Source organism: Xyrauchen texanus, chromosome 10, assembly GCF_025860055.1.
Source record: "Xyrauchen texanus isolate HMW12.3.18 chromosome 10, RBS_HiC_50CHRs, whole genome shotgun sequence".
Taxonomy (NCBI): Eukaryota; Metazoa; Chordata; class Actinopteri; order Cypriniformes; family Catostomidae; genus Xyrauchen; species Xyrauchen texanus.
The window spans coordinates 38,842,550-38,861,676 of record NC_068285.1 but is presented as its reverse complement, the minus strand read 5'-3'; the positions used below and the strand labels follow the sequence as shown (position 1 = coordinate 38,861,676).

Sequence of the window (19,127 nt, the reverse complement as noted above, 5' to 3'; positions counted from 1 at the left end):
TTTGGGGTTTTCATAAGCTGTAAGCCATAATCATCAAAATTATATCAAATAAAGGCTTGAAATATCTTACTTTGCTTGTAATGAGTCTATATAATATATTAGTTTCACCTTTTAAGTTGAATTACTGAAATTAATTAACTTTTGCACGATATTCTAATTTTTCGAGATTCACCTGTATGTGTGTGTGTGTTTAATTTGTGATTATTTTTGTGAAAAAATAATATAATACTTTTGTAAAATAATCATTGTAATGTAACATTTTGCAATGTATTTATACATTTGTATGAACATAATTTGTTAATAATAAATAAAAGTATTTTATTAGCTTACATAGAGATATGCTATAGAGAGCGCTATGCAAATACATTTGACGACTTAAAAACAAATAGAAACAAACCATTTTAATCAAACAAAATTTTTATTAACCAATATTTCATTAAATTTTGTCCTTCATTTCAGACATGTAGCATAAACATAATTTGGGATTTGTGTCTGTGGGACTGTCTCAGTCATGAACAGATAGGAAAGGACAGTCCATTGAAGAGGTGACCACATAACAATTACCTGAAGTGCCATTCAATTATTTAACAGATTTTTTTAAAGGGCAAACAATCTACAATGCAAACACAGCCCCATTTTATTTGAACAGTACAGTTGTTTCAGTGTTTTAAAAAGGTTAGATCAGAAATAAATTACAAGGATGATGCTGACGTCAATTGAGACAAACCAATACAAAGATAAATAATCAAATGTAAAAATGGATGCGGGATATCAATTAAATAAACTAAACTATTACTAAGTTCCAACAACAAGAATAAGGTACAGAGGAAGTGAAGAGACTTCTGACTCCTGAGTGCAATGTGTAAATAGCAGCACACATGATAAACCCATTCAATAACCAATATTCAGATGAAAGAAAGATAAACAGTGTCCTATTTCAACAGAATAGTAAATGCTATAATACATGTCTGCCCTCCAAAATAGGGTGTTATGTTGATGGCAGAACCTCAAAATGTCATGCATTAAATCAAACATCAGCTGATGTATTCAACGTGCACACACACACAAAAAAATATGATAGGATATGTACAAAAAAAGGAAAACAAATCAATGATTTCAAATACACATTTAAAAATTTGAGCTATAATGTTAGCCTTTTTATAATGATTATTCCTAAGTCCCAAACTGCAATGTAAGTGCAATCCTAACATAAGTGAATTACTAAGGTTTCTTATTGCATACATCAAACAGTGGACAAGCCAAAAGGCCATTATGATTGATTAAACATTTCTCAGAACTCCATTACCTGTTACAGTTATATTACTGAAAAAATTTTTTTCTGTGCATCATGAACGATTTTAGTGACTCATCGGCAAGTAAAGTCTATAGAGTCTTGAATTAGCTTTGTAAAAATTGAGGAAATGCCAACACAGAATGTGATTTCTGAAACGTCAAACAGTCGAATTAAACTGATAAAGAATTCAGTAGCTTCAAAACAATAATCAAAACTCATTTCATTTCAGCATATCTTCTTATGGTTCTGCACCCAACAGTCAAAAGCTACATTTAAAAAAAATTAAAGCCAGAATAAATCTTCCAAACACTCGTCTACCTGACAATTAAAAAATATATAAGATTCACTATCTACTTACCTTCATTTCGTTCCAAACTTAACTTTCTTTTTTGCAGAACGAACAACTTAGATTTTAGTATTTTCCTCACACAAAAATGTTATTAATTCAGAAGTCATATGGACCACTTATGATTCTTCATTGATGCTTTTTTTTTTTTGTCATTTTGGAGCTTGAAAGCCACTATGAAAAATAGTGGCCAGGACTTTCTTTAAATATCCACCTTTTATGTTATATCGAAAAAAGTGTTACGGCATTGGTACAGCAACAGTGAGTAAATGACAGAATTTTCATTTTTATGTAAACTAGTCATTTAAAAATGAGGCAGTAACACTCATTTCACACAAGCAAATGTTGTAACATCCTGAGAGACTGTAAACCATCTTGACGCTAACTTCACTATCTTTTTTCTGATTGGACGATGTGTCAGAGCGAGCCCACCACATTATGGTTAGTAACTAATTTTTAGGCCAGCTGACTGAAACTAAGAAATGTTCTTAAGAAAAGGCAAACGGACAAGGAGTATCATGTCAACCATAGTTCATCGCATGTTAAAGATAGAGAGTCACGGCTCACAAAGCACTGAGTTTTCCAAGGTGAAGTCATAACAAAAGTTGTCTAGCTTGTCATTGATGTTGTGAGGCAAGATGATATCTGGAACAAGGGGTAGGCCCGCCTGCATGGCGAGGATGTGTGGTGCTAGGGTGAAGGGTATGTCTCCTAGAAGTTCAGGGAGTGCAAGGGTAACGTCTGTGTTGTGTGTTTCTGTGGATGTCATAGACGATGTGGCCTGGGAAGAAGGCTGAGCCCTCTCTGTAATTCCTCTGATCCCAGCGATGGATGGCTGAACAAAAAGAAAGAAGAGAATCCACACTGAAAATTGAGAACTCAAACCGGATTTGTTGAGGAGCAGCACTGTAATTAAACTGAAGCGAGTGCCTCACAGCATGTGTGACTCAACTAGTGTACCATTTTCCAAAATGCCATTGTGAGTAAGTGTTTAGCACTTTAAAATATCTTTAATCCTGAACAATTTCAGCTTTTCCTTATTACTATCATGAAGGTCAGGTGATAGGATATGCTACAGATAAAGTGTCTTTAGTATTGTTGTCAGTTGGATTTACTGCAACGATACTACATACAGTATGTATATATATATATATATATATATATATATATATATATATATATATATATATATATATTTTACATTTATGCATTTGGCAGACACTTATTACAGGAACAATCCCCGGAGCAACCTGGAGTTAAGTGCCTTGCTCATGGACACAATGGTGGTAGCTGTGGGGATCGAACCAACAAACTTCCGCTTACCAGTTCAGTGCTTTAGCCCACTACACCACCACCACTCCAGATATATATATATATATATATATATATATATATATATATATATATATATATATATATATATATATATATATATGCTATAATGCTATACAGTGCATTGTGTATTAAAAAAGATTTAAAATATAAAAGTTACAATATAATGTATATAATGTTTACATTAAATATATGGGTTATTTTTGATCATCTAAGCATCTGGAACCTTTTGAAATGGACAGTGTTTTTTCTTCAAGGTGCTGAGGGAAAATAAACTAAACTCACTTAATTTATTACATTCTGCCTGTATCCATGAATACACCCACTTTACTGAGTTGGGACTGTGTTGGGAAGTTTTGTAAAAAGTTTGTTCCTTACTCCAGCAGATACTATTTTCACAAAGATATTTTTCTTACCACTAGGAGTTCTCTCAAAGTGTTTTTGCTTAAAACCTATTCATTCAAATGCTAAGAGCAAGTTTTACTAAGGTTCACACGTTTGTCAACACTCCTATTACCTGTCATATATCATTGAAATAGGTGCCATGAAATATCACACCTGTCTCTGTAACAGCCCTAAACTGCAGGGAAAAAGATGTCCATGTGCCGCAGTCAGATCCATTTTTTCTGCTTGTCAATTCATTGTGCACGTTCACATGACAACTTATATATGCTTGTATAAGTGCCAGTATTGTGTCCTGCTCACGTGAAACGCTCAGGGTCAGACAGCGAAAAACTCACGGTGGACCCTGCCCCATCCATCAGCTCTTAATACAACAGTCTCCAAGTGTGACTGTGTGTGCACGTGTTTTTGGAGTGTGGGTTTTGGAAAGAGGGGTGTGGCTAATTCAATGGCTAGTCTGGTGGAAGTTCCAGAATGGGTAAATCGTTTACAGCACCTTTAATCAGAACTTATTCAATAAAATTTCCATTATTAATATTTCGCTAGACTCTGTGATCTGTGTTGCTGGTGGGCATTCCTACTGATGTTGCTTTAATGTTATTGGCGGACTGCACATCTGGCCGTAGCAGCTTTGGAAATTCTGATTACAAATTATACTGCTGGTAAAACTAAGATATCATTCTAATCTGACAAGGAATCAGTTCTATTGCTTCTAAAAATGAACATTTTGCACGAGAGAGTAACCTGCAGCAGTGCTCAATGCATCATATCATGAACAAGATGAATGATCTATCAATGTATGAATCAAACTCACTCTAAATGCCGACACTGTTTTCCAAGCATTATTTTTATGAGGTTTATGTGGTTACAAACAAATAATAGAACAGTTAAATCGCTCACATAAACGTTTAACTTCTCCATCTTGTCTGCACTCGACTTCAATCTTGCACACTAGCCCTCATTACCTGGAGACGATTGACGTGAGCTCCACTATCATTCTCATTGGTTATCGCTCATGAATGTCGCTCGTCATTTGCATAAAGTAAAAAAAAAAATCAACTTTGTCTTGTCGCTTGCCATGGCGATCTCTGTCGCCAACGGTCATGCAGCTTGTATCAACGGAAGTTGCTCTGCTGTCATTGCTTTGGTGCCCAATGCCGCCAGCGGTGTGAACATGGCGTAAGAGTGGTAAAGTGCAGTTTAAAAAGCGGCAAACATATGTTGGTGCATGGCACAGTGTTTTAGTGTCTTAATCTTCAGGGCTGTTTAGAATGTTGGGGTTGTCTAACTGTCTAACTGAGAGGTTCGACTTCCTGCATAGAGCTTTATAGTAGAAAATACTCAATAAGTTCAATTCAAATGGGTTGTACAATTTTACAACTTCATTGCCATAACAATGTAACGGCATGAACCCTAAACACCTAAAATGATTTAAACAACTTTACACCTCAAATAATAGACAAGTTTTAACAGAAGAATTTATATTAATATAGCAGTTTTTTGTGGTAACATTATGTCACAAATGCTGTTGAATGAACTTAACTTTTATTGAACCCAGAACATTTCTTTAATATGAGCAACATTACATAAGCTTAAGTACGTAAGAACTTAATGCTTAAGTAATTAAGTACACTTGCGCAGATGCAAGCGCTTGGCTGACACAATCTGGTTGAACATGCTTAACATCCATTCTTGCATTACTGTGGCGATGATACACCGCAGTACTGGGGGGTGATAGAGTTACCTTCAGAAGTCTGTAACCTTAAACTGAATGCATTATTATTCATGTAATTTGCTATAAATATACTGGTTTTAACTTACATGCTCAACAAAACTCTTTTCAATCTGTTGCTTAGCCATGACAATGGTGATTTTAATGTTTAGACAGTTCACACTAATGTTGCCCCTTGTGGCAATGTTGAGAATGCAAAGTGAACTTGTGAAATGACATATATTTAGAAGGCAATGCACGAAATAGAGTTTGCGTAGCTAGAAGCGTCTGAGTTCACATTCAGAACTTAAGTAGAGTTTCAGCCTTTAGGGTTAAAGTTTTGTTCAACCTTTAAAATGACCTACCCTAACCCTAAATATGTGCAGCAGTAATAGTGATGCTTACCTTAGCAAACACCACTTATAATGAGCATTACTGATTTCCCTCATGTAAGATTTGTACCTCGTTCATACACTCTCGGAGAATCAGCTGGGTTTTGTGCTGCAGTTAAACAGAATCAAGTTTTCATAGTGGTGGAGGTGGTTTTACGCTTAACTTTCCTGTTTGTCTTCAATAAGTGCCAGGCACATGTTAGACAGGAAAGAATAATCTATTAATCTCAGTGCTGTAACACGAGACTGGTACAGTATATAGGGGGTAACGCAAATAACAAAAACAACTAACTGAACTGAAGAAGGCATAACTCTGCTTCATATCTGATCTCTTGAACTACTCATAAAAGATCAAATATGTATTAATCAATAATCACCATCGCTATTTAGAACAGAATAATTCCCTCCTCCTTTTATTGTTGCCACTAGCAGCGCTATCACAGTCATGGTGTGTAAAGAAAACTAATACATTAGGATGTTGCATTGTAGCCTTTTAGAGTTCATTTGTGGATAAGTATTAGTCTGCTCCTAATTAGGCTGCTTTAGTTGGGTCTGCCGAACCAGAAACCAGAAAAATAATATTTTTCACAATATTTTTATATTATATCGTGATCTATAACTCTGCAATAAAATGAATGGCATCTACGCTAATATTATTTTACTTGTTTCCCTGACTCAACCTCGAGAGTCTTATCCTGTGGTCACCAGAACCATCTGGATCCAGTTCCATTCATGCTTCGTGTTGGACTCCACTGCTATATGTTGCTGAGTGATGATGACTAATAGCATCCGGTGCCAGCCAAACATCACTTCAGTCTATTATGATGGACTTCAGAGGTATTAATCATTAATCTTACAGTTCATACAAAGTCTTTGTTTAAACACTGACAATCACGCTATAGTTAAATAATACAAAATAAAAAAAAACTATAAAAATTGGTTTATACATTAAATAACCATATTGTAATCTAAATTTCACATTTCAGTCTAATGTTGTTGACTAGAGGGGCTTGGGTAGCTCAGCAAGTAAAGATGACTACCACACCTGGAGCTGTAAGTTCAAATCCAGGGTGTGCCGAGTGACTCCAGTCAGGCTTCCTAAGCAACCAATTTGCCCGGTTGCTAGAGTGGGTAGAGTCACGTTGGGGTAACCTCCACATGGTCGCAATAATGTGCTTCTCGCTCTCGGTGGGTCGCGTGGTGAGTTGTGCGTGGATGCCGTGGAGAATAGCATGAAGCATCCACATGTCTCCGCAGTAATGTGCTCAACAAGCCAAGTGATAAGGTGCGTGGATTGACGGTCTCAGATGTGGAGGCAACTAAGTTTCGTCCTCCACCCTCCGGATTGAGGCGAGTCACAACGCCATTTCGAGGATATAGAGCGCATTGGGAAATGGGCATTCCAAATTGGGGAGAAAAAAAACTTTTGTGGACTAGTATTATTATTATAAATCACTTCATTAGGCTCTTAATGGTTTAAGTAATCTGTGTAGACAATTTCTGAATATCTAAAAGCAAAGCTGGTTTGTTTTATAATATCTAACATCATTTGAACTGAATTTTATTCAGGGTGATGATTTGTAGTTTATAAAATCCGCATGACAGATGACACATAATTGTTGCCGCATGACACATTGTTTTAGCTGTTTTCCTCGTCATTGTTGGTTAGAATGTCAGGCTCTCTCGCCATTTAAGATGTCTGACTTCCTCCATAGGGCTTATCGGTCTAAAACTCAAATCTCGCAAGTTTTGAAGTTTGCGCCGTCATAGAGAGAAACCGGGTTGAGCAGCTTAAGTGTCTGTGGAGCTCTATCTTGAAGCCTGCTGGACTTGCACGCACTTTCATGCTTAAGATATGGAGCGCACGAAAATCACGTGACACACAGCTGTGTGAGTGTGATGAAAAGTATATTCAGAATGTGAGAATAGTGGCATTGAATTTGCTTCAAGCTAAGTTTCGGGCCACCGAAAAATTTTCAGTATCTGAAAAACCCTGTATCTTCAGTTCCCTCAGTCTCACGTAAAGCCGCTAAACAAGCGTCTCCATTTCCCCGTGTTATGTGAATAGAATGAGGTGCACATTTCAAGCCACATGGTGGCGGTGTTTTGTAACCATTATACTGATGATAATCCAAAATGTATTCTGGTTGACAAATTTCTACCGGTTTATCGTGTATACCGGTATATCGCCCACCCCTATATCAATGTAATGCAGCTCGCAACCACAGCTGGTCTTTCCAGTTTGTACATGTTTGGCATATGATGTTAGTTTTTTAGATGGTTCCCCCTGGCACACTAAAGCAAGGTACAGTTCTAGTGATAGATGTGCCTGCAAAATGACACTAATGTGACAAGCATTTGCAATTATTTCAGCTACTGCTAATTTTTGTACGTTTTGATCTGTCTCACACTATATTGTACACAAGTAACCACCATCAATAACTGACTCCATGCTTTGGGATTTTGAGAAAGCACCAAATATTTAAAGAGAAAATGTTAGACTGAGCCTCTTTCATTAGCCATATGGCTCCAGGCAGTGCTGTGGAACAGATTGCTGAATGGCAGTAGCACATGTTGGCCCGGTTCAGTCCTGCCACCTAGCACCTCAGCTGCTACGCCAGCAGCAGCTCAAGGGGCTCTTTCTCTCTCTTCAGTGCTGTTGTGCATCCAGCACACAGCATATGGAAATCATACTGGCCTTGCGATATGGATGACCTACAAGCAATACGAAGATTTCATTTCTTACTGGCTGTTCAGCATAAGAATGAAAACAGCATGCTGTGGAGACCTGCTGAAGGAAAAGCTCATATAATGCATTACATAATTAATTTTTTACATTTTCTGAGAGAAAATGTGCTGCTTGCCCCCCGCAAAATTTGCCAACACTAAGCTAAAAGGCTGTGGGTGGTTGCCAGGGTGTAGCTAAGTGGTTGCTAAGATGTTCTGAGTGGTGTTTTGTGCATGTGGTATAAAGTGGTGTTATGGTTAGTAGGATGTTGCTTGGTGGTTGCATACTGTTCTAAGTTAGAAAAGCCCACCACCAAGTATTTTATTACTTTCTGGTCCTTATATATAAGATGGGTTCCTCCTCCAGTGTAAGTTCATGGGATTTTTTTTGGCCATTTTGTCATCCACCAGGCAAAAATGGTAACAATGTAACAGAACACGTCTCCCAAACAAGTCACACAATTTATGTAATTTAGCAAAAACTTGTCCTGAGTAAAGCACCAAATTATATTACGTAAAGTCCAAGTGAAATTCAACACAATCATCAAAAAGTTATATGAATACATTGCTATGAAATGTTCAAATGGATTCAGATTTCTAATGGATGGTGTTCACTTCACATGATTTTAACAGATTACATTTAATAGATAAACTTAATCCAAATACGTTAATGCAACACAATTCTTTAGCATTTGGTCTCAACTTAATTTCATTGCGTACAATCATCTATGTTAATTTAATCATATTGTGTTGGTACTCCCCCGCGACCCTGTACACAGGATAAGCGGTTGACTGGATGGATGGATGGATGGATGGATGTGTTGGTACTATGTGAATAATATTTGTTGCATCATTGTATTACTGAAACAGAGCAGGGGATTTACATTTCCCAGCATGCATGCATGGGACTAAATTGGGAGAGTACATTTTTAAATTAAGCAATATTTTAATGCATTTTTACACAAAACGAGACAAGTAGCAGACTTAATAGTAATATTCTGTTATGTTGGGATTTGGAGGAGTTTCTGTCATGTTGAATACTTTGGAGTTTACCATTGTGGAGAAGAGTGGAGATAATGGTTAGGTCAAGGATGATCCATATTCTCAGAAGTGAGAAGTTTAATCCATATTTTCAGAAGTGATATGATACGTTTAGGTGAGAAACAGATCAATATTTAAGTCCTTTTTACATGAAAATCTTCTCCCTGCCCAGTAGGGGGTGGTACCAGAGACTATTTATTTATGAGAGATGGGCCACTTCTATTACAAATTGGAACGCCCTACCAAGGAGGTCTAGCACCCAACGGTCAATGGATGTAGAAAGGAAGTCCCACCTTACAGGTAAAAGAGCCAATCACCTTTTAGATACAGACATCACCTGTCAATCAACTCGAGAACACGCATGTGTTATACAAGCTGGGAAAACTGCACTTTTTAGCATAACATGAGGTAAAGAATCAGGTGTTGTCAGCAGGTGTTGTCAGATTTTACTGCTGATTTGAAATATGTCGTTTAAACATAAGCTTGGCTAGCAGTTGAAATTTCAGTGTTACCACATTCAAGTAGTTTGAAGCTGCACTGCATGAGTGGAAATAGCCTACTGAGAGCGTTCCAAACATGGCCTACAGTGAACTGACTTGCTAAAAATACTTTTATGGTATGCATGACAATGTGAGTCATCAAAAACAAAAGAAGAAGAATGACAAAGTGATCTGTTTCCCACCCACCCCTATCATGACGCTTGAGAAGATAATTGATTTAACCACTGGAGTCTAATGGATTACTTTTATGCTGCATTTGTGTGATTTCTGGAGCTTCAAAATGTTGGCACCCATTCACTTGTATTGTATGGACCAAAAGAGCTGAGAAATTCTTCTAAAAATCTTCATTTGTGTTCAGCAGATGAAAGAAAGTCATACACATCTGGGATGGCATAAGGGTGAGTAAATTAGATACATTATCATTTTTGGGTGAACAATCACTTGATTAAATCAAGGTTTATTTATTTTGATTTTTTTTTAGTGCAAACATAGTGTTCACAATGAAATAATCTTTAGCAAAGCAAAGGAGTCAGCAATTTTGATTAAAAAACATTAGAAATGTAATTTCCAGAACCACCGAATTGTATTAGGCACAATACAAAATTCGAGATGTGCTGGAAACAACCCTTTTGTGGGAATTTTCATGACATTCAGAAAAAGAAAAAAGAATGACATAGATATCCAGTGGTGCAAGTATATGTACTGTTGGACATTGTTGGTTGAAAGAAATGTAAATAAAAAAATTGTGAGAGTGTGAAAAATGTTTGAATCGAGACTACACTTTACAGAAGTCCACAGTGCTAAAAGACCCCAAAGAAACATCAGCAGCATTCCATGAATTTTAAGAGTATTTGCAAAGAAAAAAGTGGGGCTACTACAGAAGTAAATCAGAGAACTGGAAGCATATGAAGTGGCTAGTTGTGACAAGCAACGATGTATCACTCTATCACACATTTAAGTTAAAGCTTTTGTAGGGAGACTTTACGACCATAAACTCACTTTAGATGGCTGTACAACTACATTTGTTGTCAGCTGCACAACGTCCAAGGACTGTTTTTGTCGCTGCTCCTCCACAGTTTCACCTGAAAAGCAAAAAGTTTGAAGAATTAATGTTTTAAAATCAATCAGAAAAAAAGCATCTTTTGTTCACCACATAAGGAGTGCGTGGTCCTCCCAAAGCCTTCACAATGAGAGTTACTGATTTTCCTTCACTACGAGAACAATAGCATAGATATCCCATGTTAAACAAGTGGTATGCCTACATTAAAATATTACAAAGCATGAATTCTCCTAGGTACTTACATCCACTATTTACATGGTTACTTGACAGAAAACTGCAACACCTTGAAATCATAACTAGAAATTAACACAATCTTAATTCTGCTAAATGACGCCATGCTCCAAATATAGACATACTCCAGCAGTCATCTAGCAGATTAATAAAAATGTAGTTTGAGAATGTTTTTGTTCCTCTATAGCTCTGAAACATATCCCTCTTCTGTCTGAAGTCACAGATGGTGTAATTCCTTCTTGAAATGTAAACCCAGCCTCTCCCTGTTGCTCCTCGGCATCACACAGATGAATATCTTGGTTTCCACAGAGCTCCCGATCATCTGCTCACCTCTGGGACCTTCACACACACCAAATCTCCTCCCTGTTATAACTACAGAGATGAATGCTTATGTTCACTTCACAACACCTCTCCACAATGAACTCCCTCTGGGATGGTTCCCATTGTTTATGTTCTGGGAAAAAGCTCAAAGGTGTTTGTGTGACTTGTGTCTAAAGGGGCGTCCACACTGAAAGTGGTTAAACCGCTGGAGGTCGGCCGGTCATTGTGATGTTGGTTACCAATGGTCATTCCCCTTTGGCAGCATCCAAATGTATTAAAAGGTTAGTTCACCCAAAAATGAAAATTCTGTCATCATTTACTGACCCTTGTGTTGACCCAAACCAATATCACTTTCTTACTTCCATGGAATACAAAAGGAGATGTTAGACAGAATGTTTCCATTCACTTCCACTGCATCTGTTTTCCGTATCATGAAAGTGAATGGTGACCGAGGCTGTCATTTTCATTTTTTAATATTTCACCCAAAATAATTTTAATTATTTCATTATATACTCACTATCATGCCATCCCAGATGTTTATGACTTTCTTTCTTCTGCAAAACACAATTAAGTATTTTATATATCTATATGTAGATATATTTCAGCTCTGTTGATCTATACAATACAAGTGATTGGTGACCAGAAATTTGAAGGCCCAAAAGGCAGTATAAACGTAGTCCATAAGACTCCAGAGTTTAAATCCAAATCTTCTGAAATGATATGATAGGTGTAGGTGAGAAACAGATCAATCTTTAAGTACATTTTGAACTGTAAATCTACACTTTCACTTCCACATTTTGGTGTTGAAGTGACTTTCACATTCAGCCACCTACTGGTCATGGCTGGTCACGATTTATTGTAAAAAAGGATTTAAATATTGATCTTTTCTCGCCCATAACTATCATATTGCTTCAGAAGACATGGATTTAACAACTGCAGTCGTATTAATTACTTGTATGCCTCTTTTATGTAATTTTTGGACCTTCTAAATTCTGGTCACCATTCACTGGCATTGTATGACCAAAAGAGCAGAAATATCCTTCTAAAAATGTCTGTTTGTGTTTTGCAGAAGAAAGAAAGTCATACACATCTGGGATGGCAGGAAGGTGAGTAAATTATGAGAGAATTTTCACTATCCCTTTAAGAGATGGATCACTTGTTCTTCACAGTCTACACTTCCACTGCAGCGACATATTTGCATTAAGTTGAACTCTGCTCAAACTTGTCATATTGTCAAAGGTCTTTATCACTCATGGTGCCTTAAATCACCATATTTTTCAGAAGTATAACCACAAGACACATTTTAGTGTGACAGAGTCTGATGTGTCTTAAAATCAACATGGGTTATTGTGATTTACATTACATTTACGCATTTGTCAGACGCTTCTATCTACAGTGACTCTCAAGGTATTCTCTTTTATCAGTTTGTGTGTTCTTGGGAATTGAACCCATGACCCTGGCATTGCAAGTGCCATGCTCCACCAGTAACAGGCTCAGTGATAATACAGTAATAAAATTGATTAGAGGGTTTACCGGTGTTACTTTGTCATGGCAACAAAGTTATTATTGGATATATTGTATAACTTTACACAGATAAATACACCCAAAAATTAAATGGATTATTATTGATATTGACTCATTCTCATGTTATTCCAAATCCGTTTGCAGCTATTGTTTCTGTGAAACACAAGAATAATTCTGAAGTACCGTCTCTCAAATCAACAGACACAATTTTGTTCTGTTTTCCACACAAAACTATCATATGGCTTCAGAATATAGCACATGAGACAAATGGTCTGGTTTAATGGTGTTTTTAGGTGTTTTTTTTTTGTCCTTTTTGGAGCATAAGAGGCCATTCACACCAAACACAAATTTGCGTCCTTCCATGCTGTTTTTTAATTGTTTTATGTAAACATGTGCTAAACGGAAGCCTTTGACAGTTGCGCTGCATCTCACTGTTTTTTTTCCCAGCATCTTGTGCAAGAGTGCAGCATTTTTAGCTGTCGTGTCAAGTTACAAAGAACTTCAATTGTTATAACACATCTCCAAAATCACAGAACTTAATGACTACAAACCCGACACTCTGACGTCTGTAGTCATGAAATAATTTGAGAGACTGGTGTTGGCCCACCTTAAGGACATTAATGGACCCTTTCTAGATCCCCTTCAATTTGCATATCGAGCAAACAGGTCTGTGGATGATGCAGTCAACATGGGATTGCATCATATCCTGCAACATCTGGACAGACCAGGGACATATGCATGGATCCTTTTTGTGGAATTCAGTTCGGCTTTCAACACCATCATCCCAGTTATCCTCCAGACTAAACTACACCAACTCTCTGTTCTCACGTCTATCTGTCAGTGGATCACCAGCTTTCTGACAGACAGCAGCTAGTGAGACAGGGGAAATTCACTTCCAGCACATATACAATCAGCACAGGTGCTCCCCAGGGATGTGTGCTCTCCCCACTACTCTTCTTCCTGTATACAAATGACTGCACTGCCAAGGAACCTTCTGTCAAGCTCCTGAAGTCTGCAGATGACACTACTGTCATCGGCCTCATCCAATATTGAGTCTGTATACAGAAGTGAGTTTGAACGACTGGCTCACTGGTGTAGTCAAAACAACCTGTAGCTGAACACACTCAAAACAGGGGAGATGATTGAGGACTTATAGAGAGACATATAGAGGTTGTACTTCATTCACCAGTTAAGGAAGTTCAACCTGCCACAGGCGCTGCTGATACAGTTCTGTACTGAACTGTAGTACAGTCCTCTGCACTTCAGTAACTGTCTGGTTTGGTGCAGCTATGAAATTGGATACTAGAAGACTACAAAGGACAGTTTGGACAGCTGAGAGGATTATTGGTTGCCCCCTGCCCTCCCTTCAAGAACTGTACACTTCCAGCGTGAGGAAAAAGGCTGGAAAAATAACTCTGGACCCCACTCACCCAGCCCACTACCTCTTTGAACTGTTGCCTTCTGGCTGACATGTCAGAGCTCTGAGCACCAGAACATCAGGCTCAGGCTATTCGTGATGCTGCGTCTACCTTTTTTCAGTGCAAGAATGCATTTGATGTGAACGTCCCCTTATGGTTGTGGTCACTGTGAACTATTGTTGTAGGAACAAGTGCTCTGTGAAGATTCTTCAAAATTCTCCTATAGTGGTCTAAAGAAATATATACCAGCATACAGGTTTGGAGTGATTTTTAGTAAATAATGAATTAACTCTCATTTTAGGGTGAACAATTGATTAATGCAACATTTCTCCAAGGGGACGCTGTATGCTTTGCAATTCACAATCGTAAATGGCCAATTTAATTTAGGCAACAAAGTCAAAACCAAGCAACGTTCTTTCTCCAAGAGAAGCGGGTCTGTGACGCAGATAAATAATGCAATGTAAAGTAAACCTATATTCTCTACCTTATGTGCTGTCTCAATCACCGCAGGCCTGTCACCCAAGCTGAACCGCACAAACGTAGACACCATGGTCTCGCTCTGGTGTGCAAGAGTTGATCCTCTATCTACTTGTTAGGTAGAGGATGTAAAATTCTCCAACAGTGATAAGGATAGCCTAACCGATACACAAAAACTATAGCACAAGTGGTTGATGTTGTGGAGCTAAATTCTAGCATTTAAAATACAAAATTGGTCTTTATTCTTTTAAATGTGCTCCATTACCAGAATAACCTCACCTGTTACCCATATCTTCTATTTCCTCTAAACCCAGAGCAGCGTCAATGTAGTGCAAGGGTCAGGCTTAGGTCTTGAGCTGAATTCTGCCCATAATGGCAGCATGTGAAGTACTTGAAGTACACGAAGCAAGCTGCACTCTGGACCATTTTAATTACACAATGTTACATCACGTACTGTTTGTGTTCCAGCTCTCAAGCATGCTGCTTAAACCCTTGAAGAAGAGTGAATGAAAGAGCTAAAGCCTATTTTAACCAGCCAGGTTGAGGTAAAAATTGGGGTTAATGGATAGAGTACAGTGCATCACATAACACGGTAGTGGTGGCCATACCAAGCAAAAATAATCAATCTGAAGAAAATTCAAAGAGGGCAGAAGTGGGAAAAAGACATTGTGAAGAAGTCAAGAGAGATAATGACATCATAAGGGTTTCCCAGCACCAAAACAAGACTGTAAGACCCAATTTACACCTGGAATTAAGATACGTTAGTTGTCAGTGTTAAATACAGGTGTAAACGGGCTCTAAAACATTTTGTGATTAGATATACAGAGGTAGTCAAAACGCATTTGACCACATCGCATTTGAGGTGTAAAAGTGAATCCTTCCTGAATGCATCCTGGTCAGCAATGAAGTGACACCCCTCACCTGCCAATTAACCGCTGCACTAAAACAAAAGTTTAAACTTTGCCGGTTACAAGCGGCTTTAAAATGGAAATAACCATCCGATTGGAAATTTTTTAAAAGCAGATACATATACAAGAATTTCACGGATCATCTTGAGTGTGTCGCATCTGGGAGAAATAGCACAACTATTTAGTCTTTTCTTACTTTGTTGATACATGAAATCCGAGACCCTCCCCACAAAATCCAAACACAAGTGGCCACGAGATGTATTTCAGCGACCAGGTGTAAACAGCAATGTGTCTCACCTGACCACATGTGATCAGATCGCCTGAGACACATCTTCCTACCAGGTGTAAACAGGGACCATGAGACTCTTAAATTACCTCCTGTTTTCACAAAACCACACAATGGAAAATACCTTTTTGGCATCAAACCCATTCCTAACATTACTGACCATCTAAAATAGGGGGCTTAGAAGAAACGTCAACTTCTTCAAATAATAATAATAAAAAACCTGCAATCATGACCCCTATCTTATGGAGTCTTATGGTTATCTGTGTGTCCCCCTTTTCTTTTCTCTGTCCATTTCCAAAAACATTTTCACAGCATGCCTAGCCTAAAGCAGGAGAACCATTAGAGGATAGCTTGCCAAGCATCCATCTATCCGCAAATATTCTGCAGTAATTTTCCATTCCTTGGTTCCCATTTTTCTTAAACTACATGGACACATGGTATGTGCTATTCAAACAAGTCTCAAGTCTTCAGTCAACAAATCTTGCATTTTTTGAAGCGCAGGGCCCCTTTTATACCAAAATCATCTACTCTACCTCTATTAAAGTTATATTATGGTTAATATGGTTTCTGTTTCTTTCAAATGTGCAAATAAACGACAACATGGAGCTACCTGGCAAGCAGGAAACATATAATATACACCTTATTACTGCCACTAGCAGTCAAAATGATGGAAAAGATGGCATTGTCTATTTCTTTGTATCAACTGTCATGGTTATGAATCTGAAGCATCTGACAAACACTGAACCATGGCCATCAGCGGTATCCAATCCTTGCATAAGAACTGACTGTCTTTCTACTCAAAATAAGTGTGCATTGTGATGAGGTGGGTTTACTTTACTCTATACTTTCACACACTGAAATGACATACAAAACATCTACAGAGAACCCCAATCACAGATAGTACACAAGCAATATGCCCTGATCACTTCTCTGAAAAAAAAAGTGTTTATATAAAGTCAATAAGTCTAGAATAGCTCTAGCTTTTCCCATTGAACATACAGCAGAGATTATTTAGCAGAGACGGGCCACCTATTTAAATGAATGGGAGAAATTGGAACGCTCAATCAAGCAGCTCTAGCACCCAACGGTCAACGGATGTAGAAAGAAAGTCCTGCCTTACAGGTAAAAGAACCAATCACCTTTAAGATACGGACATCACCTGTCAATCAACTCGATAACGTGCATGCACATTAGCTATACAAGCTTGGAAAATTGCGTTTTTTTGCGTAATGTAAGGTAAAGAATCACAACTTATGATCCCAGTATTGTCAGATTTTATTGCTGATTTGAAATATGTTCTTTGGTTGTCATCTTGACCAACTGTTTTTGAGATTTCTTTGTTCCCCCATTCAAGTAGATTGAAGCTGCACTGGCGTGACAGGAAATAGCTTCCAGAGAGCGTTCCAAACATGAATGACAGTGGACTGACTTGCTAGAAAGACTCCATAAAGGCATGTCACACTGAATGTTGAAGACTGTATTATGATGCTGCCCTCTTCTGGTAGTAAAGCAGTACTAACCAAACACAGTTAACCATTCCAGTGTTTCCCAACCTTTTTTCTGCCATGGCACACTTTTTATGATTAAAAAATTCTATGGCACACCACTATCCCACATAGGCTAACCATCGTCAATATTTTTTCTTTTCAAGAACTTGTCCATGTTTTCGGTCCGTCTTAGTAGCACGTTTAATTGTAATGCCTGAAATTCTACTATGTAAAAAAAACAAAAACAAGTCACATGAAAACATATTTGTCACACGCTGTGTGAGGTCGCATGTGGCAAGAGCACAAAATGGGAAATGAAAAAACAAACAATGTGCTTCTTTTCTAATTTGTAGATTTGTTCTTGCAATACCACAACAGATCACAGGGATGCAAACTCATGAGGGGCGAAACATTTAAGACAATCACTGGTCCACAACATTTTTTTACTGGGGATATTTTTTTTAAAGAATAAGCTAAAAGCACCAATTCCAGCTATTTTAATGATTCAAGTTTATTCAAGTTTACAACTGTGCAGAATTAGTTACATTTTATTAACTGATTATTTCAGTGAACCCTTCTGGAAATGTCAAAGGTGGCGACAAATGAGCGAATTTATCCGAAAGGTGAGTATATTTTTTCTTCATACATTTATTTATTATCACGGCACATCTGACAATCATTTCACGGCACACTAGTGTGGTTGGAAAACACTGGACTATTCTATATAGCATAGATGTATACATTTTAAAAATCTAATTAATATTTAAGCCACACTGTAGCTATCCTTGTCAAACAAGACAATCTATAGAATGAAAATAAAACAAGTTCTAGGTTTCTCATATGACTCACCAATAATGACGAATCCATCCGTTTCTTTCTCGGATGAAGATTTTTTGGCTGCATCCTTCTTGAATCCGAAAAAACTCAACATTTTAGTGGGTCTGTTGAAAGTGAGAGTCAGTACCAAAAGTAAACATGCGCAGCAGATCTACACATTAAATTAGGTGTAACCAATTTAATTTTACTTTGTGGATTCAGAAAAGAATATGACGTCACTAGCCTTCAAAAACGAAGTCCAATAAAACTGAGCTGCTATACAGCTGTTGTTTTTCTTTTCTTTGACAGCTCAAGGGACACGATAGCATGCGTTACTTTTGTAACATACACAAGATATATTCCTATATTATATTTCTCATTGAATAATATAAACAAAAAGATGAGATGCTTCAAGAGTTAAAAATAGGTCATCTCTTCCTTTAAATCATCTGTAAACAATATTTCTGTGAGACCGTGTTAAAAATCGAGCTGACCGACTGAAGTTTTGTTTACAAGTCCTTCACGCATCCTGTTCGTGTAGAAACAAAAGCAGAAGATTTGTGTTTCTCTTTTGAAAATGCATTTCTTATAAATGCGTTGTGATCAATAATAATACCATTTACTATCCTAAACCCATATAGGTAGTCACCAACTATAACTTTTGCATGTTGTTTTACAATATGCCCTTTTAACTGCTGCGTCAAACAAGCACATGTGAATGTATTATGGTTAGAAAACTAATAAAATGTTGCTTAATTAATCGTGTAAATAATTAGTTTTTTATTGCTAAAAAAAAGATTGAAACAATATGGATGTAATTATATGGCGTCGTTATCAAATTTGGATTTTAAAGA

General features: G+C 37.4%; 1 protein-coding gene across 1 annotated transcript; it reads right to left on the bottom strand.

Moving 5' to 3' along the window:
• Nucleotides 1–361: 361 nt before the first annotated feature.
• Nucleotides 362–18,775, bottom strand: LOC127650703 (UBAP1-MVB12-associated (UMA)-domain containing protein 1-like). Its single transcript, XM_052136300.1, has 4 exons — nucleotides 18,518–18,775; nucleotides 18,307–18,398; nucleotides 10,745–10,827; nucleotides 362–2,475 (listed from the first exon to the last, which is right to left on the bottom strand). The coding sequence occupies exons 2-4, from the start codon at nucleotides 18,386–18,388 to the stop codon at nucleotides 2,197–2,199; spliced, it is 444 nt and encodes a 147-aa protein (XP_051992260.1). The 5' UTR covers nucleotides 18,389–18,398; nucleotides 18,518–18,775; the 3' UTR covers nucleotides 362–2,196.
• Between the last annotated feature and the right edge of the window lie 352 nt (nucleotides 18,776–19,127).